This window comes from Mytilus californianus, unplaced genomic scaffold (assembly GCF_021869535.1).
Source record: "Mytilus californianus isolate M0D057914Y unplaced genomic scaffold, xbMytCali1.0.p SCAF_2, whole genome shotgun sequence".
Classification (NCBI taxonomy): domain Eukaryota; kingdom Metazoa; phylum Mollusca; class Bivalvia; order Mytilida; family Mytilidae; genus Mytilus; species Mytilus californianus.
In genome coordinates, this window is record NW_026262668.1 from 57,662,037 (window position 1) to 57,689,809 (window position 27,773).

At 32.6% G+C, this 27,773-nt stretch overlaps 2 protein-coding genes across 6 annotated transcripts in view; both read left to right on the forward strand.

Annotated features, from left to right (window-relative positions):
• The first annotated feature begins 6,638 nt into the window (after positions 1-6,638).
• The window catches only part of LOC127730106 (uncharacterized), an 80,276-nt gene continuing 59,141 nt past the window's right edge, over positions 6,639-27,773 (forward strand). For 2 of the 4 annotated variants that reach the window (XM_052238223.1, XM_052238226.1), the window contains exons 1-2: positions 6,639-6,751; positions 8,695-10,851. In XM_052238223.1, the coding sequence (XP_052094183.1) occupies positions 8,769-10,851 (2,083 nt within the window). In that variant the 5' untranslated portion in view covers positions 6,639-6,751; positions 8,695-8,768. Of the gene's footprint in view, positions 6,756-8,694; positions 10,852-12,780; positions 14,001-27,773 lie in introns of those variants that run through there. The other 2 variants (XM_052238225.1, XM_052238224.1) reach the window with 2 other exon arrangements.
• The window catches only part of LOC127730105 (uncharacterized), a 53,302-nt gene continuing 40,023 nt past the window's right edge, over positions 14,495-27,773 (forward strand). The window contains exons 1-3 of one of the 2 annotated variants that reach the window (XM_052238218.1): positions 14,495-17,925; positions 19,934-22,138; positions 22,961-23,511. In XM_052238218.1, coding sequence (XP_052094178.1) covers positions 19,957-22,138; positions 22,961-23,286 — 2,508 coding nt within the window. In that variant the 5' untranslated portion in view covers positions 14,495-17,925; positions 19,934-19,956 and the 3' untranslated portion in view covers positions 23,287-23,511. Of the gene's footprint in view, positions 17,926-19,933; positions 22,139-22,960; positions 23,512-27,773 lie in introns of those variants that run through there. The other variant, XM_052238219.1, reaches the window with a different exon arrangement.

Genomic DNA, 27,773 nt, shown 5'->3' on the forward strand with positions numbered 1-27,773 from the left:
CGATGTATCAAATTAATCATATAATGCATTATTGCATACAGAAGATTGCAGTCACTATGGCACATCAACCTAAAATCGTAACTCTATATGATCACAGTAAATAAGGGTGTACAAGTACTATTTAAAGAATTTTAGGTCACAAAACAGACGACCATATGAGCTTAACTATTTCACAGATCTTCTCATATTTATAATATTTGAACAAGCATATCGCTGTTAGGGCTCATAACATAATTATCTTTATAACAAAATATCAAACTCAAAATGGTTTAATTCTTACTTTCAGATGACACCATACTTTACTACTTATCATCCTTCCCTACGGCTATATCTGTTTCCTCAACGTATCCGTAAAACTCGTATCACGATAGCGCGTGCTCTGAGGAGACATTATCAACTTGAGGTGGAAACATCAACAAATTCTCCCAACATTTATTCCATCATTGTAATGATATCATGTCACTTACAAAGATGATTTGACCAAATAAATTACCCTTGCATACCAATTTTTGCATTGTGCAATTTTTATATTGCCAAATTTACCTTTTATGCTTGAATAAGCAATAGTAAAAACGTTTCCCACCGGATTCTAAATAACGTCTGCCGGGACTACTTCTTTTTAAATTGAACTCTGTGACCTTACATGAACTCCTGGTATGACCTACATTGAGATCAGTCTACCGAAACAAAGTCAACAAAGCGGGGGTGGAAAATTTAACGATTAAAACTATATTTACAGTATAAACCAATTATTCACAGTAAAACCAATAACAAATTAAATCTAAATTGTTTAAATGCACTTGTGTTTAATAACAGCAAAGCTAACACATTTTACATTAAATTATGAAAAGTTCTATCAGAGATCAAACACCCTTTTCCAGACAAGTCTAAAGCACTTATTTCGTCTGCTGAAACAAAACAAAACAAAACAAACACACAAAATGGCCACTGATACAGAGAGTGAGAGTGAATCATGGGAATCGGGAGACAACTCAGACACAAATACATTATTAAGTGAAATGGACAGCCCTTCATGCAGTTACTGGGACTTTTCAAAACCAAATTCAAGCACTAGATATAAATATCTCCCTGTAAATGTTCACAAAATTCAAAAACAAAGTGCCACAAATGAAAAACAAAAGGAAAAATGCAAAAGAAGACAAGAACACTAAAACTGACAGTGATGAAACTGCATCTTTTGGCACAACATCCTTAGCAAAAGCATCGGAGAGTGACCGTTTCAGAGATGTAACAGATGCTGATATAGACTCCTTCCTTCAAGAGCAACTTAATAAAAATACTTCCAAGAAAACAAAGTCTGATTTGAAAATTTTCCAATTGTTCTTAAAATCAAAACATGATGAAAAAAGAAACATTGAACAAATACCACCACAACAGTTGGACAGATATCTTAGTTTTTTCTTTCTTAGCGCCACGAAGGAAAAACAAACAAATGGTACTTTTGAATATGAACCATCATCTCTTAAGTTAATACAGCAGAGCATTAGCCGACATTTAAAGGATAATGAGTATGAATGTAATATTATAACTGATGATGAGTTCCACAAAAGTCGTCAGACTCTGAGGGCAAAATTTCAAAACTTAAAATCACTTGGTCTTGGTCCTCGCTCTCTCATAAACGCAGTATATATTAATAACAATTACCATTTTGGTTTAAGAGGAGTAACTGAACATTATAATTTATGTTGGGGTGATATATCACTAAAAGTTGACACAACTGGAGACGAATACCTCCAGTATTGTCGTCAAAGGCAGACAAAAACAAGACAGGGCGAAAATATAACAAATCTAAGAAAATCAGGACCAATCGCAGTAGAAAACAAAATTGACCGCACCAGATGTCCTGTGTTTCAATATAAACTTTTTCGACAAAAAAGACCAGAAACCATGAAAAAAGAGGATTCCCCTTTTTATATTCAGGCTTCAACGTTTCAGGATAATAACTATGAATCAAAAATTCTTTGGTACAAAAACCTAAGACTTGGAACTAAATCAATTTCTAAAATAATAAAAGATATGGCCACGGAAGCACTACCCAATAACGATAAAAGACTCACTGGCCATAGTGCAAGGAAGGGTTCAATCCAAAAACAAAAAGACAATGGAGTGCAAGACACAGAAATTGTACAAAGAACAGGACACAAAAATGTTAACAGTTTGCTGTCGTACTCCAAAACAAGCTTGGAACAACAACAAAAAACATCTCTAATGCTATCTTCAACAAGAGAATTACAGCATCCTCCAGTTACTAAATCAGATAATAAAGAAAATACCTCACCAGTATTAGAGACAATAACATCAACACAGACTCAATCAACTGTTACTAACAACAGTAAACAGTCAATTTACAAAGGAAATTTTAATTTTTTGAAATTACATCCCGCAATGAGTGATCTTTTCACCAATGCAACATTCCATGGTGGAAATTTCAATTTTACCTTTAACAATGGGACATCATCGTCATCAGATCAACAACCCTCAGATGACAAAAAAAAGAAAAAAAGAAAGCGTCTATGCGTAATTGTCAGTGACAGTGATAGTGATTTCTAAAATATAATAATCATTCAATTCATTTATTAGTTGTGGGACTATTATCCAATATTTTCATTACTCAGTATGCTTTAACAACTTTTTAAAACTAAACGCAATAAATATCTGACCAACAAATGTATTTTATGTATCAAATCAATTGCTAAAATAATATGAATTTCTCCAGATGCTCTACAAATAATAAGACTCACTGTATCAGTATCATACTACAAGTGTTAAGAAAATAAAAATAGTCTTATACTGAAAATGTGTAAAAATATTATATTTTTGCTTTAAGCAATTATGATTTAATGTGTTTGCAAAGAGAGCAAATTAACAAAAAAAAAATCATCTTGCATATCAACCTATTATTACTAGCTTCAATTTATTTCATGTAATCTGAAACCAGTCTGCAAATAACAAAAAAATAAGATGCAATATAAAAACACCAATAAAAAAGATTTATCAACTTGAGATGAAAGCAAATTTACATGTCCGTCATGTATATGGCCTTTAACAACGATCAAAATACATACTGTGTAACAAGCTTTACACAAAAGCACCAACCAAAAAAAAAGCTTTTGAACGACAGATTATATGGTCCAGTTTCTACATATATTGATATAAAATATCAGTTGCAAGTTACAATGTGAAAACTGGTGTAAATCATAATTATATTGGCTATATCAAGGACAAATCCTTGGCTATATGTACATTGATCATTCACATGAGATAGACTCAAGTAGGCAAAATATTAAATGATTAATACATGTTAAACATGTTAAAATTCCATTCATAGTATTTACTGTTTCAGTGTAACTAAGTTAGGATTTGAACCTAAGACCTTCTCATAAAGAGATGCTCTGACCCCTGAGCTACCTAGTTGAATACACTGAAAGCATATACATTTCTCCAAGAATCATAAACATGATGTATCTTATCATTTAACTCAAAGTTACCAAAAGAATGATACATTTATATCAATGTACATGGACCAACAGTATGCAGCGAAGCAATATTGAAAAACATTTCAAAAATTCAGGTGATCTGGTTCTGTTATTGTTCCTTTAAATCTTATCAGGGAAGAAAGTACCCGCGGAAAATATATTTTCCCCAATTATAACATAAGGCAAAGCACTTATAGGAAATGGTACCCAATAACTTGAACCAAATACCGTCCCAATGCAATTTGGTGGGGAAGTCTGTACAAAAATAACACCTACCTTCCATGTCCTCTCACGTACAAATGACGGGTACAAGGTGCGAGATGTCGAGGTATTATTACAAAAAGGACAATTTACCAATACTTGTCTTTCTCAAATTAACTTCTCCTAACTACCAAATATTTATGTACTCTCAGACTTGATACAAACAACATTTTGATGCGATATTTCTGGATTTTTTTAGTGCCGCGTAGGCTTAGAAGTTGTTCAGCAGTCAGCGAGTAGAAATTTTCTTCTTCTGGTGATATGAAATACTTCGATCTTTCAATCTATCGTTAAGCATTGTTTCTTTTTTTTGTATCATCTTCAAATATTATACATCAATATATGCGTTATCATGTAAAAAACACATTTTTCTTCATGTAGTTAATGGGAATATTTTACCCTGCGTATTTTGGCAGCAAGGTGTTCCGCGGTTTAATATGTCGATGACGTGTGTTGCCTAGTAACAAAAGAGACACTCTGGTAATAACAATTCCCGCTAAATTATTAAAAAAGAAAAACAAAAACATTGCTTTGAAAGATGATAAAAATGTTATCTAAATGTGGATTGTATAGATATTGAAAAATATCAGCCCGCTCGACAGAATATGAAGCTAAATGGCTCGTTCGCTACGCTCACTCGACATTTAGCTTCATATTCTGGCTCGCGGGCTGATATTTTTCTATATCTATATATCCACACCCAGATAACATGTACTTATCCATTGAGGATATGTATGATATTATAAAAACAGCACATGTTGGGGTCGGTCATGGAGGTCTCCATAAAACTAACAAAGAACTCAAAAAACATTTTGCTAACATTAACCGGGAAACAATACGCATATTTACAACCAACTGTGAACAATGTATCTTGAAATGAAAACGTACTGACATATCAAAACTTGTTGTTAAACCTATAATTTCTGCTGACTTCAACTGTAGAGGGCAGGTTGACCTTGTAGACCTTCAATCTGTCCCCGACCATGAATTTAAATGGATAATGCATTATCAAGATCATCTTACCAAATTTAGCGTGTTTAGAGCTCTGAAATCTAAGAGAGCTGCTGAAGTTGCCTATCAATTACTTGACATTTTTCTTCTCTTTGGTGCACCCCATATCCTCAAAAGCGATAATGGGAGAGAGTTCATTGCACATATAATCACTGAACTGAAATCGTTATGGTCAGAATTAGTAATAGTTCATGGGCGACCAAGACATCCCCAAAGTCAAGGGTCTGTAGAAAGAGCAAATGCAGACATTAAAGAAATGCTCATAGCATTGGTGAATGACAATGACACACAACAGTGGTCTGAAGGTTTGCGCTTCGTGCAATTTCAGAAAAATAGATCATATCACAGAGTAATTGATCAATCGCCTTATCATGCTCTGTTTGGTTCTGACCCAAAGATAGGTTTATCTTCATCTTCTTTGCCCAAGGAACTTTTGCCAAATCTTGAAACCGAGGAAGATTTAGAGAAAGTGTTCAAAAAGGTTTCAGAGGAGAACAATGAAATTGAGATTGATGGCACGGTTGAAAACACAGATGCTGAATCGGTAGAATCTGAAAGAGAACTTAACGATTCTGTGACTGATAGTGAAACTGGATCAACTAGTACAACTATTGAAGTTGTATCAGAGGAAGTCGAAACCCCAATCATTCGTGCAAGAAAACGCGCATTGTCTGGCCAACAAATCCAAACAGATGTCCTTAGAAATACAAAACAGAAACTGAGTGAGTTATCTGTTGGAGACAATGTTATTGTCCCAATACCACAGTATGACCGAGCACCGACCGATCCGAGCAATATACAAGGTGTTGTTGTGGAAGTAGGAAATTTTGGCTATCGTGTAGGGACAATAGCTGGTAATTTATCAGGAGTCTTAAGCAGAAACCAACTAGAATCAATTAATGACTCTTCTTTGTCCGTTACACAAATTCCAGATTTACAACTTTCCCTAAGGGAAGCTGTGAAAAAAAATTCAAAAACTGGTGGACAGGGTTATCTCTCTTGCAAATGTAAAGGCGGTTGTAACAATTCGAAGTGTAAATGCAAAAAGCAGAATGTATTGTGTAATTCAAGGTGTCATGGTTCGCTCCAACAAATAAGAGCTTTGTATATTATTGTATAGTATTGTAAATAGAGTTATCAGTGTGTTTCATATTGATTCGTAATTAAAATTGAAATAATTTTTTATCATTTGATTTGAAACTTATTCTATGTAAAATATTGTGCAAGTGAAATTAAGCCTTATTTTGTACAAATTATAATGTGTACAGGCACTTTTTGTACAAATTATAATTTGTACAAAGTCAAAATACAAATTATAATTTGTACAATTTTTTTGTACAAATTATAATTTGTACAAAATGATAACTTGTACACAACATATACTAGTACACAGTCACGTCCGATCGTTATGGACACTATCATTGAATTCGTTATCATACGTTTGGAGAGTGCCTAGCATCTTTATCTTTTTCATTATTTCCCTTTTGAACCACTGTACCCACAGACATACGAAATTGATTAACTGAAAAATATGTTATCGTCCGAAAAATGGTTAAAATAGTTGATATTGGACGTAAGAATTTAAAACGATTGTAAGTTACTCTCAGTATGCTACAGTTAGATGAAAAAATTATGTTGATATTCGCCAGCCATCAGATCTTATGGTGCTCTGAGTTAACAGTACGTCAATACTTTGATTATATATTGATATAGACATGTATATATATATATATATTACTCATTCACAGTACACAAACTATTTGATACATTTGTAATTCAAATAATCGATTACGTAATATGTTAAAAAATATATCACAATGAATCGATAAGATAGGATATTTATAGAATTTGATTTTCTGAAATCTGGTGTGCGACCTTCAACATGTATATACATTCATACTTATATCGTTCGGATCTTTCTTATCTGTTTGAAATTTTTGTCAGATTTCACTTTTAATCGTTGAATCAGAGTATGGACTTTGGTAAGTAAATTATGCGAAAATGGTGTATTCTTATGCGATATTATCATTTAACCCTATAAACTAATAGAGAATATGGACACAAAGACTTTTTGGTTGATTCTTTTCTAGGTAAACAGGGTGCCGGACGGCTGGTTTTCGTACGGCAAGTAATTTTTATATTCGGAAAAAAGCTTAATACATACACAAAAATCATGGCAACTACTTTCGTTACTTTTGATATTTGTAACGAAAACTCACACATAATGACTATAGGTGGAACCCCTTTAAAGAAATGTGTTCTAACAATCACCAAGAACCAATACACATATTCTGCTGAATTACTTTCATTTTAATTTTCAGAAATATTTGTGAATATGCATAATGTTTTCTTATACACCTAAGGATACATAAGTTCTTTGCGACCATTCAACTTTCAATAAATACAAATTGAAAATACTCACAATTAATTTTCATAAATCTGTTAAATCATTTATATTTTTATACCTGGTTCATACTTTACAGCATTTAAAGATCATGCGTGTTTGTCTTAATATAGTCCTCAGATATATTGACAGTAGCGCATAAAAGGGCAATGTAGATCTATAAATTGGTAGTTTTTTATCTGCTTTTGTTGTGTTATTGTTTGGTTACTGTCTCATTGAAGTTACAGCCTGCATCGATCTCCTGTCATTCACAGTTGTGAAAACATTTACTTTCGAATATAAACATTTAAATCAATTTTTTTCACGTCGAACGAAATTTAAGCACAAAGGTAGGTCTGATACATCATTTCATTTTTTTTTCCAAAAAGGAGTCCGTGCAGCGAGAAATTGTCATTGTTTAGGATGTTTACATCAAATGGTTTTCTGTTTGTGTAGTAATTTTGTTTCTAATCGTTTTGAATAAACAAAAGGAGGCGATTTCACGGTAAGAAAAAAAGATATTCATTTGTGTTTAAAATCAGTCATATGTAATTCTATTATATAATGTCTAATTATGTGCTTTTTTATATTTTCTTTTCTGATAACTCCCTTATTACAATTATTAACCAAATACGCAAAAAATAACCACAAGACATCTAGAGGACAATAAACAACAACAGACACAAATATAAAAATAAGATATATGGTATGACATCCAATCTGACAACTCTTCACCAGAGACCAAATGGCGTAGAAGGTTAGCGACTATAGGTCACCGTACGGCTTTCAACATTGAGCAAAACCCATTCTACATATTAAGCTATAAAAGTCCCTAAAATAAAACGGGAACACTGAAGACCTCATTTATGTACAGAACAATAAACGAAAAACAGATATGATATGCAGTAAAATTGCAGTCCCCACGATCTCACATGTTCTATATATGTATGCTGCCCTATGAGTTGAAAACAGTAGTGTATGCTAACTGCAAGGGTGACTTGGGTGTGAAATGTTAGTTACGTCTACTTTTATCTCCATGGCTTAGAAATGGCTGGTTGGTGTATAAATACAAAGTCGCATTCAGGAGGAATGTTTTCATTTATAAAGGCAACTGTAGTATACCGCTGTTCAATCATAATTTGATTAAGCAAAAACAAATCCGGGTAACAAACTAAAACCGAGGGAAACACGCCAACTATAAGAGGAAAACAACGGAACATTAAATCAGATGCAAAGTAGTTTAGAGATTGCAGTTATGAATTCTTATTAAAACTGTTTAACATGTATAAACGTAGGTTACTTGTTGCTAGGGGGAATTGTCGGTCTTTGCCAACATACCATTGAGTGCCCGTGGCAAACCATTTGTTATTCTCACCACGGTCCACCTGTTTTGTTGAATCTGCATCCCTGAGTTGTCACTGGACGTTAAGCAGACAGCAATCAACTTGTCGAATGTATTTATGCATATATTTTTATGCCTGTAATATTATATATCACATTTAAATTTTATAGATTTGTTAACAGTTTAATATAACTATTTAGGAGAATAAAGAAACAGAAGAAAGAGTGCAGTCTGTCCTGTTCCTTTTAATTTTATAAAGTTTATCTCAACAAAAATGAACGAAGAGCAGTTTACACCGGGATTAATGGGACTGAACTTAAATATTATGCATGCCTTAGATATGCATATGATTGAAGATGCAAAGCATAATATCTACAAATTGATTGAAAAAGAACATCCCGCTCTAATCAATGTTCACAAAAATATGGTTGCATTATACAAAATGAAAATACCAAGAGAAAGACGGGAGGCTAGACTTGAGTTAGAACAAATATTAGAAAATTTCCCCGATCATCTTAACGCTTTAGCAGATTTAGAGCACATCTACAGAGAATTGCACAGATTTACAGACGCCGAAAATTGTCGTAAAACTATTGAACACAAACTAAATGGAAAAACTCGGAATTCTCTACAAAATAAGAGGATATGTTTGCTTGAGCAAGGGTATGCAATTTTGATTGAGCGAACGTTGATAAATGAAAATACAGTTGAACAGAGAATTACGGACTTGCATAAGATGCTGAATACTGAATACGAAAGAAGCGAAGGTAACAGAAGAGAATGTTTAGAACGCAGTCTTCACCATCAAATGCAAGTTTTGCGCAATGTACAAAATGCAAATGAAGATGAGAAAATAGATGGTCATATACTCCGGAAGGGTTCTAGTCTTCAAAAATTTGAAATGGCGGAGAAGTTATCCACCAAACCCTTACCCCACATAGTTTGGGTTTTTTACTTTGCAAAAGCATTAAATCAATATTATGACTCTTTAGAATATATTTCTAAATTAAAAGATGGTATGGAAGATGAAATGAGAGCAGTGACATTAAAGGCCATTGAGAAATTTTGGTATATAACACAAGAACCTTCCAGGGAAGACATGAAAACGTTTGTAGCAAGATCTTATGCATACATAGGACATATATTAATGAAACGAAAGAGTCTCATTAATTCAAACTCAACTATTCCTGAATTGCTGGAAATTCCTGAACTCAAGAAGCTATTGAACGATCCTCTACAAGCCTCCAAAAAAGCATATGAACTTATGCCTGATGATGTCACAGTACTAAATAGATATGGCAGAGCCCTATGGAACTGTGTACTCCAAACGGACAGCATGGAAATTAAACTTCAACAACTTTATAAATCTGAGAAAATTCTTTCTGCTTCTATCGCCAAAGATGGACAGAGAAACTGGTTTGCCTATTCTTCAAGAATGGTGGTGAGAAAAGATATTGCTAACTTGGAAAGAAATAATTATGAAGTTGCTGAAGATTACTTAAAGAAAGCAAAATTAGATGGACATACGTGTTTCAAATCAAAAACCACAAGAAAAGATATGACTGTTTTGGCAGAAGTGTGTCAAAAACTAGCAAAATTTCCCAAAACAAACGATTGCGGTCCCGAGTTTGTACGCGATAACAATTATTTACACCAATCGTTAGACTATCTGTTTTATTCTACATACTTGGGAGATCCTCCAGAATATCACTGGACACACAGAACAGCTTCCTGTCTCTTTGATCTTGGCGAGTATGAGCAAGCTATTGAATGGCAGAGAAAAGCCTGGTTTCCCTCCAAAGGCTCTTCGTCATACGCTTTTTATATGTTGTGCATCTATATGCTGACTATGTTTGAGCAAAGAAAAATGTGGGGAAAATCTGAGAATCCCATCTTTAGAGAATTTTTATACATTTTAATATACGGTAAAAACAAATATGAGGATATAACAAGAAATCTAAAAGGATTATACCAAATTAGGCGAAAAGAAATCCTTCGGTTTTTTAGAGAAGTTATGCAACTTAAGCCGATGAGGATAGACGAGAAAAATATATTAGAAATATGTTTGGATAATTTTATTACTTTTTCGCAGACTCATAGAAATATTGGTCGAGAATTTAGACAACTTAAGTCTACGCTTCAGGAAATTGTTCCTGAAAAAGAAATGGAGTATGTATTGTCTGAAATATTTAAGAATCCCTCTATAAAGCCACTTAAGACAGGATTGAAAGCCTTGTCAAAGTCATTCAAATATGATTTCTTCGTATCACATAGTCATATAGATGGTAGTTGGGTTGACAACATTTTTCTTCGACATTTGGAGAGCAAGTTTGATGAGAGCGACGTTGCTTTTAGAGGTATTTCTTTTGGTATACTATTTAAATATATATCCTTCTATGGTTGAAGTAAACACATATTGATTATACCAGAAAGAGCAATTAATAGCAAATCTTGGTGTATGCTCAATTTTAAATATATTATAACCTTAATTTACATCATTTAATAGTAGACATATAGACAATTAAACTGCTTCACCAGTTCAAACATTTTATTCCTCCGTCACATATTTACAAACCTGTCAACTCAAAATCCGAATAATCCCATTTGGCCACAAGAGGAGTTAAAGCTTCTCTTATACATATCGGTAGCGTTTTTTACTGTATTGAATAAGTACATGGTAGTTTATTCAATGGAGGATTTCAAGACTCAGGTAAACATCTCTCATGGGATAAATCGGAACACTTGGCAGGACTGTTCTAAATTATTGATTCATTCTACTTTATATATATTTATATATATATATATATATATAAGTGCCTATTAATAGCAACACATGACATACAAATCTATGGGAGTGTGGATTAATCAGTACAGAGATTAATACAATTACACAAACATTGCCTAACAATGTAATTTTAACACACTATTTAGTATGTAAATATTAGAATATTTAAAATATTTACAAAACGATAAAAATAAACGCAATATTTCGCTAGACAAACTAGCTTTATCAAGCGTGCATCTATCCAGCTGAAATCGGATGTAGATGATAAGAAACTTAAATAAACTTACTATATATAATTATATATATTTATAGATTATTACATGGCATTTTTCATATTGGCCCTGGTATCAGCCCTAGACTCCCATATCAAGCCAGAGGGCTTGATATGGGTCGAGGGCTGATACCAGGGCCAATATGGAAAATGACATGCAATAATCTATTTATCACATAGTTTCAAGCTGGAGAAAAAAAGAAAGCATAGATCAAATTATGTTTTATTTTCAACAAAAAATTGAAAAAAATTTGAAGAAAAAAATCAAAAAAATGTATCAAAGTGAGTTAACAAAATTCGTATCACAGTGAGTAAACAAAGTTTTGTGAAAAGTTTAGCAAATGATTAACAATAAACATTATTTCTCAAAGTTATAGATATTACTTGTAAAATTTCCAATGATTGCGTGAGGAAGAATACACCTTATCGCTATTTGTCCGCCAATACTGGACATCGCAAAGGTTCCCGTAAAATTTTAACGTCACAATAGAAAATATCTGACGCCACAATGGAAAAGTGATTGTTATATGACGTCAAAAATACAACCGGTGCAGATTCTCGGGTCAAGCGGAACAGATCTCCAAATAGCGATAATGTAAATGGGAAACCTGGAACTATTTCCACTGGTTTTTTCTGCTACAGCAGGGCCAATTTGAAAAATGGCATGTAATTATCTATTTATCACATATTTTAAAGCTGGAGAAAAAAAGAAAGCATATATCAAATTATGTTTAATATTTTCAACAAGAAACTTCTCCTAATCGTCTGCTTTGAATGCTTTCTTGTTTACAAATAGTTTTTGATTGACAGGTTACCGGATGTCAAATTCGGAGGCACGGTATGGATTTTCGAGGGCTAATATCAATATTGGCCCCGAGGACAAATAACTAACCTTGACTTCCGGCTATTATTGGCCATGCAAAAACGAACATACTAGTACAAAATGTGTGATAAATATATATACTAGTTTATCTTTACAACTCCAATTTTAACATAGTACATAGTTAGTGTACTTTATAAACTATTAGTCTAGAATGAGTATAAATGTTCGTTTTCAAATGACTTTTATGTTGAATTTCTATAATCCTAGCCCTTTGAGAGCTAAACAAAAAGGATCTTGTGTTATTTTCAAACGAAAGGAACGGAAAGAATGGATTAGGGCGTTGTCAAAAGCAATATGCTTTTATTGTGTTGTGGTAAAAAAAAATAACCTTATTTTATGAATTTCAGGCTGTATTGCTGATAGGGATTTCACACCTGGCATTTCAGTTCTAGACAATATTATAGCGGCCATTGGTGAAAGTAATAAGGTCATTCTCGTAATATCTGAAAGTTTTGTGTCAAGTAACTGGTGTCAGTATGAAGCAGATCAAGCAGTCATTCGATCTCTAAATTCTAAAGACGACAACTGTATTATTCCAGTTCTATTAGGAGATTGTGATCTACCAGATAAAATTGCACATTTAAATTATGTAAACTTATCAACAGACACTGATTTTAGACGAGAGTTTAGACGATTGAAACTGGCCCTAATGCCAGAAGACAAGTAGATTACATTTACATGTAAAGCAGATGCGAATTGTATGATGTGGAAAACAGTTGAATTAAGAGTTTTCTAAGACTTAAATCATTATAATGTTCTCGATTTTCCATTTAAATTCTGCTAATTATAAACATTAATAACCTATCCTGGTGATAAATTTATTTTTCAATGATCGATTTATCGCTGTTAGCTTAACATCCAGTGACAAATATCAGGACGAAAATAAATAAATAAATAATACAATCGGTAGATTCGTCTAGTAAGATTTGACCGGGATGAAACGCGGGAAATTTGGCACAATTTTGTGTCCCCATTTTGACCGGAATTTGCAGTGTATTTATTCATTTTATTTCATCTCATGGCAACCGTGTTGGATATACTAATTGCTCCTCTACTCTTAAATGTTTTACTCCGTATAAGAGAGCATGTATAGTGATCGACGTGTCCTTATGTCCGTTCATACGTTCGTCTGTCCGTCACTACTTTGTATCTGCAAAGCAACATAAAACTAAGGACAGGATTATAATGAATTTTCACATAATCTTTGTTAACGCATTCTGCACCTCTTAATTTATTAATGGATTCACAGTCTCATTGCAAAATATTGCCTTCGCCATTTCTTCAAAAGTAGTAGACATTTCGTATTCACAACTCCTCCTAAAACAATGACCTTATTTCAATGAAATTTTCATGACCTTTACCTCAAGATCAAAGTACTAGATTTTTAGAGTTATTTTTGCGAAATCTCTCAGAACTGGATTGCAATCAGGTACTCCCGATAAGTGGGATCAAATGGTCCAAAATTAAACATGCACAAATTCAGGTGAACAAATTTTCAATATGAAATGTTTGAAATGTCAAATAGTTAAGTCGTTACAAAAAAATAAAAGATGGGTATTTCAAAGGAGACAGCATATGTTCTTCTCGATTTTTTTTAGCAACGAAGGGTACAGTTCTGTTACGAAAACGCGCAACGAACAGTACAGTATAAACAATTTTATAAACTGATGACTAGTTAAAATATCATAATAATTACATTATACAATGAACTAGGTATGTGGGATATATTCTTTATGAAGATACGCTCACTTACCTGCACATACGGTTGGTGTAAAGTTATTTAATGTTTAAATTTTTGAGGAATTTTTAAGCGAGTTTCTGTGAACATGTTTTTGTAGACATACGTGCGTTTACCTTTCAATCAGTACAGTTCGAGTTAAAATTGGAATTCTTTAATTGATATTGTTGACTAAAAATGCATACAACGTGCATAATATATTTTTGTATACAAACTGTGTACAAAACTCAGAATAGTTTCGATATCATATTCGGCTTCTCTCAGTTGGTTCTTTATCGTTTAAAATAAATAGCGTCTGCAGTAAACTGTACGGTACTTAAGTATGAACGATAAGTTTGGATTTTTAAATTGTAACTATCATTAATATTTAATTCATCGAATGAATATTGTCAGTTTTTGCATGTCCAATTATCACATAAAACCACAATGAAAATCAATCGCACATAAAGAAATCCCGCATCAGAAATGATCGCACTTACAGTGATCATGCATCGCACCAAGTGTCAAAATGAATCGCTTTCAATAACTTTATTCTAGATTTTCAAAATTTATAAACAGACAATTTTAGAAAAGTTTGTTAAATCATGTCAGTACCGAAGTACTGACTACTGAGCTGATGATACCCTCGGGGACTGATAGTCCACCAGCAGAGGTATCGACCCAGTGATGTAAAAAATTGAAAACAACACGTTTAATAATTTCATGCGTTCGAAGCGCTTTTCTGGATTTACCTTCATCAGGAACGCGCAAAGCCAAACATTTGAAATCCGAGGGATGTATAAGTACCGAAACCGTTGAAGAACTATATGACAAAAATACCATGCTTAAATAAATAGCCAAATGCATCTAAAGTCAACTTTGCCTGAGGGAGTTGAAACCTTAGTTTCTTTATAATTTCAAAATTTATAAACAGACAATTTTAGAAAAGTTTGTTTCACCATTAAAGCTATTCACAAATTCTACTTCTAATAGATTCTTGCTTGTTGCTTATAACTCTAAAATTTTATTTTTCCTGGGAACATTCTAGATACATGTATAAAAAGAGATTTTGGATTTACATCAATTAGACAGCAACCTAAAGCAAACAATAACCAAAAGACACCTAGAGGGCAACATACAGTCGTCCCCAACCACGTCTTCAAGCCATTATTCCACTACTAACATGACTCTTTATTCTACTTACTAGTACACTTATGTACCATCAAAATCCTGGTAATAAATTTTTCAAATAAGGTCGCAGAAATATAGTGAAATTAATTACTTTTGGAGTGTCAAAAAATCGTAAGAAGCACTTGATAAATTGCATGCTCATATTGGTGCTTTCGGATCTGTTCATGTTTTGATTTTTCTACTCTATATACCACTTTGCTTCATAATCTTATTAACTCAAAAATTCACAAACCTAAATCAATGGGAATTTAAAAAGTTTGAATGTGAATATATATATTCATACTCTCTTAGGTCAATTTTTAGTAACAACAAACAAAAGAAATCTGTCAATTGCAGCTGCTTTGATCTGATAACTGCACTTGAATTTTTACTAGATAACATTTTTGTTCACTATGGAGATTCTGTATATCGCCAAGTTATCGGAATTCCAATAGGGACTAACTGTGCACCACTTAATGCGAGCCTGTTTCTGCATTGTGACGAATCACAATGTATGTCTTAAATCAGCCAAGACCCATCGAAACAATCTGATCCCTGGATCTTGATATCTATATCTCTAACGGGAAGCTTATCACTAAAATTTACGATAAAGGAGATGATTTTCCATTTCCTATTATTAATTATCCGTTTTTAGATGGTGACGCTCCCTTGGAACCGTCGTATGGTGTTTATATATCTCAACTTGTTCCATTCTCTGGAGTATGTAACAACGCATTTGATTTTAACGAAAGAAATCTCTGTATTACTGACAAATTATCACACTAGGGTTTTCTAGATCCAAAACTTGTCAAAACTTTTACTAAATTTTATCATCGCTACAAGGACATCAATCGAAAATATAAAGCAACGAGCAGACATCTTATATGTTTAAGTATTTCACGTCCTATTTTTTATGGTAATATTCTACATAAAGCACAAAAATGTCGTTATTCACCTGAAAAGCTAACCAATCCTTTAATTAGACTTATTTACAAAGAATATAGTTACGATATTGCTGTTAAGTCATTAATGATGGCATTTATTTGGAATTAATATTGATTCACTCATATAGGGTCTATACATCAGAAATAACCACATCTATTCTAAAACCAGTCGTTTGCATGATATGGGTTATGTTCTTCCGAGTCGTATAATGTATAATAGCATGATACTAAACCACTTACAGGAGAGATTGTACTTAATAGACATAATCTTTCAACCAGTTTAATTGACGTCTGGAGTTGGCAAGTCCGTAACCGCTAGTAGTACTTTGTTAATTTATGTTTATCATTGTCAATTTGCTTATTTTCTTAAGTTACCTATTCTAACATCGGACTCGATCTTCTTTAAGACCTAGTTTTTCTGTGCGTTTTGTTGCGTGTTTGTCTATTCCATATTGGCTAGAGGAATAGGGGAGGGTTGAGATCTCACAAAACATGTTTAACTTCGCCGCAGTTATGAGCCAGTCCCTAGTCAGGACCCTCTCGCCTTTGTTAGTCTTGTGTGCGTGTTTTTCGGGTGTTTTTTTGGTTTGGTTTTTTTTTAATTTATTTGTATTTTTCGGAGTTTAGTGGGGCGTCCTGTATTGAAGACCCATTGATTGTCTAGGGCTGTTTTCTGCTCTTTGGTCGGGTTGTTGCCTTTTTTATTTTCATAAATAAAGGTGGCGTTTATTCAGACGCAACACAAAATCGGCAATTTAGAAAACTAACTTTACTTCACCGGTCTAATCGCCTGTTTATTTAGGACCATTTAGGTAAATTATTAGTTTGTTTAATAATAATTTCTTGGAATCTGTACTTGAATCCTTGCTAATGATTTTTTAAAATCATGGTAACCTTTCAACACTGAAGTGTCAATAATAAATCAACCGGTTCATCTACTAATATAATGATCTATAAAAATTGACATAATTTTTACCAGCTTGAATAATTCTAGTTTTTTTTTTGTTGCTATTTCCCGAGCCAAATATATTAAATCTTTTTGTTTGTTCCGCTCCTATCAAACTATCAAATGCAGCAAAATCCTATTCGGAACCCTACTAAATACGGATTTTCGCACTATATAGGCGTTCTGTCTATATTAATACAATAGGGGCATTGGGGATAAAAGTGTCAATGCATATAAAAAGAGCTGTGTTTTATATACATTGACACTATTTTCTTCTCATTGTCCCATTTTTAATAATATGAATAGAACATCTAGTGCCTGGGAATTAGTCCAGTAGTACTGCTGAAAAATACATATTTTTGACGGAAACAAATAATTGATTTTACATTTATCGAAACTTAAGTATAAATAGCAAGATAAAAAAATCTTTTATCAAGACTATAAGTCTTCACCCAAACCATAACTTTAGTTGTAACGATAGTCCTTGTTTGCATTTGACGTTTCAAGTTTAAATAGTACATACATTTAGTGCATAGACATATTCTTAAATCTATATATATTCTTAGTTCATGCACTTTGTGTTTAAATTTTATGAAACATTAAATGAACCTTTACAATCGCCATTTATCTGTAAAATACCTATTAGCGGGGATAGAACTAATCCAGTAGGTGCAAAGATAGTATGTTTGTGTTGTTGACTATTTGCGTAAGACAAGTAAGTACTTTAATCGTTTGTTTGGTTTGAGTTGGGTTTTTTTAATTTCTAATTTGATATACAATACAACACACACAACAATAATGATATAGACTTTGAGGATTTAGACAAGTTTGAACATATCAAACAAGGCAGACTATTCATAATGTTTAATTTAAGTGGATTCTATTGATTAGGTAATTCTTTCCTTCAGTATTGATCTTTTGTACGTGCTTGGTTGTTTATTGAAATTATCTCATGTAACCCCTTGTTGATCCATTAATTTGGAATAAATTGTATTCTTCTGAACACATTGAGACTTATGAAACTCTTAACCATAATGATATGAAAGCTTTGTGGTGGTTCCATGGGCATATGTATAGCATGTAGTCCTCGATTTCCCCCATTGAATAAGATAACTGCGGTCTAAAAATATTTAAGTATTAACCATTCTGATAAAAAAAAAACGCATTCTTAGCGAGAGAAAGAAGACATTCTTATCAACTCAGAATAAATCACGGCTGTCAAATATCAAATTATATTTCTGTTAAAATTAAAGCTGTAATTTCTAGTTTAATTAAATTTTTTGAATTTATTTTTTTTATAAATATCAATAGTTTAAAACTTTCCGCATAAGACACTATCATACAATTTGAACTCTTTGTTATTTAAAAATGTTCATACCTTTAAATAAATGAACGATTGCTGATTTTTATAAGTTTAATATAGGTTTTAGGTACTTTTCTTTACTATATTACCAAAGAATGTCCATTATTTTCAAACTTGTCCTGTCTTAACAAATTTATATGGGTAATGACTATGGAAGATACAAAAATTACATTGAAAATAAGTGAATTTATTTCAGAAAACCTTCCAATTTAAATGATGCTAATATTAAATATGTTATATTCCATGAAAGTATTATACAATATATTGTTTGCTTCATTTTAGAATAAAACATGTGTACACTACCAATGTACCTTTAATAATTTGTTATGTCATGATAATCATTGTAAAATTGTTGTATTTTGTGTATATGCCCCTTGAGGGCCCATGATTGGATAATAAAATCTTGAATCTTGAATCTTGAATCTTAATTGGTACTCGACATATATATTATTTTAGTTGTTGTGGTTTGTTTTGTTGTCAAATATCTTTGTTATTCCTGTCCCCGTTTTAACGTATGAAATAATTAGGATGAAATATTGATAAAATATATTAAACAGTGTGAACATGGTCACGGTTCATCAAATCTATCAATTTGCTAATTGCTTGAAAAATATAATCGATAAAGAGAAACTGTTAACTCAAAATATGATGATTAATATCGGATCTACATTTAAGTCAACATAATCGAAATTATTAAACATCTACTTAAATATACGAGCTATTATCCTTAAATGACGATTTTACCATTTGGCCTTTTTTGGTAATTATCTTGAAATGTTAAATAATAGATAAATATTCAAATAACGCTACATGGCATAAGACACAATTTGGTTAAATACTTTTCAAAGTTTTTGTAACTTTTCTATCTGCATATTATATACTGTATGTACTGTTAAGTTCCTGTCATGTTTATAGTCATGACCTCAGTGGACTTGTATCGCATTGTATTGAGGAATAGGAAAAATACAAAATAATTTTAAAAAATAGTAAGATAAACAATAAGTTCAAACATGTCCGAAATTGTTAATCGATCACTTAAAGGAATTATTGCTCTTCAATGTCATAAACAATTTCTTATCCTATCGAATTGAGAGAGATTCAATACAAAGACGGAAAAAATATGAAAATTGACGTACTATCGAATTACTTAAACAAAACACGAACACAAATACAAAAAATATCCCCCAAAAAAAGTGTTCTCTGCTTTACTTGAACAAAGAAATGATTGTTTTCTAATATCTGAATATATCCTGACAGAACCCATCTTTTAATAATTGCATGTGTCTTATACTTAGATATCCTACTTTATATGTTAGTTCGCCTCTGATAGTTTTACTTAGAGTGTTTTATACAATTTTAGGTTTGTTAAAAGAACAATTCAAAATGGATCATGTTTCGATAGAATTAGAGGATTCCAATACCAATGCTGACTTTAGTCCTGGTTTGATACGATTAAATCTTAATATAATGACCGCTCTTGATATGTATGTGATTCAAGACGCAAAGCAAAACATAGAAACGCTTTTAAGAAAAGAACATCCTATTGTTGAAAACGTTCAGAAAAATATTATTGCCATTCTGAAGACTAAAATACCGAGAGAACGACAAGAAGGTAGAGTTGATCTAGAAAACATTTTGAAGAAGTCCCCCAGAAATTTAAACGTACTAGCAGATTTGGAGTATATTTACAAGGAGTTAGATCGATCCAAAGATGCCGAGGTTTGCAAACAAACAATTTGTGAAATAATGTCAGGAACCTCCAAGAATGACTTTCATTGCAAGCAAATATGTTTGCTAGAACAAGGATATGCAATACTGATAGAGAGAACCCTTATTAACCAAAGTACAGTGGAATTGAGGATAGCCGATTTACACAAAAGTCTTAGTACAGAACTTGAAAGAAGTCAGGGAAGGAGAAAAGATTGTTTCGACAGAGGACTTCACCACCAAATGCAAGTCCTACGTAATGTCCGGAATGCAAACGAAGACGAGGTCCAGGACGGACATCTAGTTCGAAAAGGATCTAGTCTTCAAAAATTTAAATTAGCTGAGACGTTAGATGTATCTTTGCCAAACATAATATGGAATTACTACTATGCTAAAGCATTAAATCAGTATTATGATTCTTTGGAAACAGTTCTCAAATATAAAGATCCTATAAAAGAAACAATGACGCAAAGTAAAAGAAACAAAGATGAATTGGAACAAGTTGCAAAAGATGACGTAACAGAAGAAATGAAAAAAATCACATTGAAAGCAGTTGAAAAATTTTGGATGATATCTCAAACTCAAATAAACGGTGATGTCATAGTCCGAACATTTGTTGCAAGGTCTTATGCTTACATTGGACAAATATTGATGAAACGTGGAGCTATGGTGCTATCATCCGAACACTCCTTTAGCTTAAATTCGAATACAATCTTCAAAGGTTTTACAGATAACCCACTTAAGTCTGCAAAAATAGCTTATAAGCTGAAACCAGATGATGTTACTGTTTTAACTAGATATGGAAGAACTCTGTGGAATAAATCAGTGTCTATTACTGACAACACCGAAAAACTAGTTTTACTTCAGAAAGCGGATGATATTCTTGCACGTTCAACTGATACGAAAGACACTGGAAATTGGTTTGCATTCTCCACTAGAATGGTTGTTAGGAAACAAATGTCAGAAATCCTAGGTAAAACAAATATTGACTTAGCTGAGAAATATCTGCTGAAGGCAAGAGAAGACGGTGAAAACATTTTCAAATCTCAAAATACACGAAAAGATATAACCATTTTAGCTGAAATTTGTCAGAAACTTGCAAAGTTTCCTTACACTTATAAGTACGGACAAAAGTTTGTACACACAAATGGTCATATACATCAAGCTTTAGACTATCTTTTCTACGCCTCTTATTTAGGTGATCGTCCTGATTTTCACTTTGCCAATAGAAAAGCATCATGTCTTTTCGACCTCGGTGAATATGCTCATGCCATTGAATGGCAGAGTAAAGCTTGGCTACTTTCATCACCTTCAACCCAGAAGTCGTTTAACTTAATTTGCAGTTATATGGTGTCAATGTTCGAAGATGATTTGCAAGTACCGATTGAGCAGCTCATTAAAGAGTTTTTGTACGCTCTTATATATGGCAAAAGAAAATACCAGGATATATCATTGAGTATCAAAAATCTGTATAAGAAAAACCAGAAAGGACTTTTGAAACTGCTTAAAGCAATTATCGCTCACACGAAAACTACACTACGAGCGACAGAAAAAGACGTTCTTACCGAATGCCTTGAAATTTGGACAGCTATTGCAGATACTGATTATGTAGGACAGTATTCAACATTACAAACTATTTTGAAAGATGTGATACCACGACAAGAAAATGAGTATGTACTCGCAGAAATATTTCATCAAACATCTTTGAAACCTCTAGCTGTGGGTAGAAAGGCATGCTCCAGAGATTTTGAGTATGATTTTTTCATATCTCACAGTCATAAAGACGAAGACTGGGTGACAAACATTTTACTTCGATATCTGGAGAGCCAGTTTGATGAACAAGACGTGGCGTTTAAAGGTAATTTACAATAAACTTAAAACTCAATTACCTACAGATTTTGAAATTTCAGAAATTGGAAGTATTTTTTGTCAATATACAAAATTTCTTCCTTTTTTCTTCATGAATTGTTTCAACCAGAACGAATTTCAATTTCATCTAATGGGAAATATAAAAATTCAAGTGAAAGTAAACTAATGAACTAATAATATGTAATGATCTATAGTCCTTTGCAATTGAAAACATTGCAATATTTAAGGTTTAACCAGTGTAACTGACTGAACAGATAGGTAACTAATTTTTATACGAATACTTTAGTATGCATTCAATTATGTATTTTATTTTTTTTTTAAATTTAAAAAAAAATGAATTCTAGGCTGGTATAAGGAATATCTATAAACGTTATACAAAATAATGCATATGAACTATTGCACGTAAAACTAGAATTTAGTGAGTAACAATGTAAATTAATTCAAAGTATTACTTGATAACATTTTAGAAATGAAGACAAATGTAACAGATAAACGAAAATAAGTCAGGTTCATAAAAAGGCAAGATCGTCTCTGGATTTCAGACTGACAAGATTTCGAAACCCGGAATAAAACAAAATGTATAGTACCTGTACCAATATATGCCCTAGATAAATTTTTGAAAAATTATAAGTAAATGGATATTTTTCTATATAAATCATTCATTGTCAGACCTATTTTTAAAGTAAATCTTCGAAAACAAAAATCTAATACTGAACAAAGGCAACACATATCTGTTGTGAAAAATAACTTTTTTAACTCAAGTTATTTATGTGCTGATATCCTTTATTATATGTATTTTATTCAATTGTAGGTTGCATTGCCGACAGAGACTTCATTCCAGGTATTTCTATACTGGATAATATCATTGGTGCTATCAAAAAAAGTTACAAAGTCATTCTTATTCTAACGGATCACTTCGTGTCCAGTAATTGGTGTCAGTACGAGGCAGACCAAGCCGTTATTAAATCGTTGAATCTAGACTCAAATGTCACAAACTGCGTAATTCCAATTATGTTAGAAGAGTGTTCTATCCCTGACAAAATCGACAATCTAAACTTTATAGATATGACAATAAAAAGGGATTTTGTGCAGGAAATGATGAGATTAAAGAAAGTTTTGTTGCCCGGGGAAAATTGAAACTCGCAAACATAGAAATTTAAGTTTGATAACTCGGGAAACTCGTATAAAGGAAATAACCCATGTTTTGTTCAAGATAAAAAAAAAAGTTGTATTTAAACCCTTAAATTTCTGTGAAGTGGTTATTTAGTTAGATTTTTCAAAATTTAAAATCGTTTGTCTAATCTAATTGTGCAGTGAATAAAACTATTATATAGTGTGTACAATCGAATCGCTTAGAGTTGAATATGCTTTGTTCCTATTTTTTTATCCTCCAAGAAAAAAAATCGCTTTGTCAGTGATCCATCTTCCCATCCATCTGTGTGTCAGAACCGAATGTTTTTGGAAGATAATTTGAATATCTCTTGCTTGATTGAAATGAAACTTATAGAAATGGAAAGATATATGGAAGGGAAAGCCTATTTATTACGATGTCAGTGTCACTGTTACTTAGAATAGGGGAACAAATATGGGTACTTGAGTAACCCCTGCTCGATTGAAATGAAACTTATACAGGTAAGAGATATTGGTAAGAGGAAGAAGCCGATTAATTTTGGATAAATAGGTTAAATGTCGAGGTCTCTGTAATATAAAACAAAAATGGGGAAAATGGTTTCCAGATTGTTACACGAGTTTGTGCAGGTACTGACGTCGTTTATCATCTTAATAACGTGTTATGATATTCTTTTATTTGTCTTTGTAAATTATTACTTTTACCGTTTAGTCTATTTTTGGTAATATCCATTTGACGTGGCTCGGTACTTATACATCCTGTCATTGTGTTATTGTGCTATGGTAAATTTTTGTATTCTTGTCTTTCATTTTTGCTAAAGTGCTTTGTCTATATGCCTTTCTGGTTTGTTTTTTTTTTTTACGTATTTGTTTGTTTTTATAATGATTAAGGTTATAACACAATGTTGACTGCTGTACCCCTATTTTTGACATTTTTACCTATTATGTCTGTTTGTTTTGTTCACACATCGTTGTCAATATAATGGAATTTTATGCGAATGTCATACAAGTGAGAGTTTAGCTAGCTTTAAAACCAGGTTTAATCCACCATTTTCTACATAAGAAAATGTCGGTACCAAGCCAGGAATATGACAGTTGTTATCCATTCGTTTGATGTGTTTGAATTTTTGATTTTGCCATTTGCTTAGAGACTTTCCGTTAAGAATCTTCCTCGGAGTTCGGTATTTTTGTTATTTTAAATTTTGTCTTGTTAGATTGGAATGATACTTGCAACCGGGTCCTTTCATTTTGATGTGACCAATTACTTTCGTTCCTTACATAGAAATACAAATACTGAGGTGTGAAAAGTGACACATCTTGCAATCTCTATGTATATCTATATATATTTCTGTCCGTACGTGTCTTTCCATACGATGTGCAGAATTTATCGAGAAAGGAAACAAATTCGAGGTAAGGTTCACTCGGGTTATAATTCTGCCTTGTTTTTTACTTATTTCTTCATTAATCTAGAACGGATATAGAAAATATTGCATCTCACAATAGAAAATATTAATATTTTTATTCATATTCTAGATTTCGCACTAAAATAGAATAAATCCTACCTATTTTTTGGCTGTAGGTGGTCCGTCACTGTACTGGATATAAGGTACTATCGAGGTTTTTTTTTTCCTTTTAAAAAAAAAACAAAAATTGTGGAAAAAATTGTTTCCGTATGGTTACTTTATCCCTTACTTGATTTGATTGAAACTTATACAAAGGGAGGATATAGGGAAAGCAAAGAAGCATATTGATTATGGGGTTAATATGTGAAAGGTCAAGGTCACTGTTACAAAAAAACAGAATTTCTGGCGGAAATTGGTATCGTTATGGTATCCCACTATGAATTGTAACACATTTGTATAGGTGAATAATTAGCAAGTTTATGTGTCCCTCATACCGTATTAGTATTTTGAACTCGTTCGTAGTTTATAATGTTTTCTCAGTAAATGCGCATTTCGGGTAGCATCAGTACCAATTCCAGCTTTTTTTTCGTGTGTTAACTTGTATGCAATAGTTTATACAACAATTTGTTCAAACGAGGCGTATACGAAACATATGTAGACTGATTAGTTATGGCATTTCAAATATTTCTTTCTATATTATTTAGTTCATTCTTGTTCCAAATTGTATGCAATAAGTGAGTCAAATTGTTTTTTTTTTTTTGTTAAAATACTTGGGTTCTTTAACATTTCTGACTAAAAGTAAGAACCCAAATAACCTTTTTTCTGGTTTTGTTTAGAAGACATTCTTATAAAAGAAATCAGATATTAATGGGTGTCAGTTTCTGAAGGAATATGTATCTGTAGTTTTTGGTTATTTGTTAATCTAATCAAAATGTCTATAAAAAGGCAACTGGCAAATTTAGTTTCCAAGTTGGTTTGATCGATGGTTGCAGATTTGGTGAAACCTTTGAAGAATACGTTCTCATTTTTAGACTTATTAGAACACACCCGCGACATCGCGGGTCCGTGACTGAATTAAAGTATCTAACTATGTATAAGCCTTATTTTTAGTCTGGATTTTTAGAATTGGTATTGTCATATGATAAAGTCATGTTGATTATAAGAGGCACGGTTTTCTCTGCTTTCAAAAGATTTCTGTATGAACCCGTTGACCTGGAACTTATTAATTACTTGTAATATTATTTATTTGGAAAACAAAAGGGCATGGAGTGGTGTAAATTGTAATCAACATCATTGTCCTATATTAGTTATATATAAAGTTGAATTCTTTGATTCGCTGTGTTTACGTCACGCCGGCTAACAAATTGGAAACTGTACCTACGCCTTCTTTTAAGTCTGGATTTTTAGTATTCGTATTGTTATCTTATAAAGTCAAACTGATTACTGCAAACGGAAACATTGTGACAATGATTGAATTTAGTAGTATCAACCCTGTATAATGACGAAGTTTAGGAGTGATTATGACCCGTGTATATAGAAAATCCAAAATTCACCATTTGGTGGTGCGCCTGACAGATGCGGAACGTACAGATCAGGTAATAGGTTTCAGGTGACATATACTATTGGTATCGGTATCGGATTCGACCCGGAACTTGTTAGTTATTGATAACATTAATTATGTGGAAAACAAAAGGCCCTGGAATTGTGTAACGTTTAATCAACACCATTGTCCTATATTAGTTATATATAAAGTTGATTTCTTTGATTCGTCGTTTTTACCCCCATGCCGGCTAACAAATTGGACCTCGTTATTTAGTATTACGTCGACTGTGTATGCTCGAAAGCGTATAAGACACGGATCGATAACGGTCTCCAAATTTGGATATTCTCTCAAAACTTGGCGTTTTCTGTTGAAAAAAGATTGTTTCAAAGACAAATTTATGAAGTACAAAACACTACATTTATACGTCATATCACAAATATTTCCGACTTTGTATGGTTTCAGAGGAGTTGCGGCTCAGTGAAATCGGGCTCTTCCTTTAGTAGTATAGATACCTCGAGTTTGACACAAGCGGTCATGTCAGTACCAGAATCTATGACAAACGAGACGATTTTAATTTTGAAAATATCAATTTCCCTCACCTTAGTAGCAAATACCAACTTCCCCTGCATATTGGATATACATTCCCCAACTCATTCGGTATTCAAGACCTTGCAGCTGCTACTCAGACTTTGTAAAACGTCACCAGTGTCTGAACAGAAAGTTGATGAACCAGGGTTATGTCAAAGAACTTCTCGTCCTTTTTCTAAAAAGTTCATCGGAAGATACCAAGACCTTGTTGATAAATATTCCGTATCAACTTCACAAATAATACACGCTGGTCTTGAAGTATAGATTCTAGGTACTGACGTTGTTTATCATCTTAATAACGTGTTATAGTTTTTATTTGTCTTTGTAAATTATTACTTTTACTTTTTAGTCTATTTTTGGTTATATCCATTTGACGTGGCTCGGTACTTATACATCCCATCATTGTGTTATTGTGCTATGGTAAATTTTTGTATTCTTGACTTTCGTTTTGCTAATGTGCTTTGTCTATATGCCTTTTTGTTTTTCTTTGTTGACATATTTGTTTGTTTTTGTAGTAATTAAGATTACTTCGGCTGTTGTCTGCTCTTTGGTCGGGTTGTTGTCTCTTTGACATATTCCCCATTTTCGTTCTCAATTTTATAACACATTGTTGACTGCTGTACCCCTATTTTAGACATTTTTACCTATTATGTCTGTTTGTTTTGTTCACATATCGTTGTCAATATAATGGAATTTTATGCGACTGTCATACAAGTGAGAGGTTTAGCTAGCTATAAAACCAGGTTTAATCCACCATTTTCTACATAAGAAAATGCCGGTATCAAGTCAGGAATATGACAGTTGTTATCCATTCGTTTGATGTGCTTGCGCTCTTGATTTTGCTATTTGCTTAGGGACTTTCCGTTTAGAATTTTCCTCGGAGTTCGGTATTTTTGTTATTTTATTTTTTTCTAAATGAATGGTAACAATATATCGTCGGTTGCTTTATTATTTTAACAATT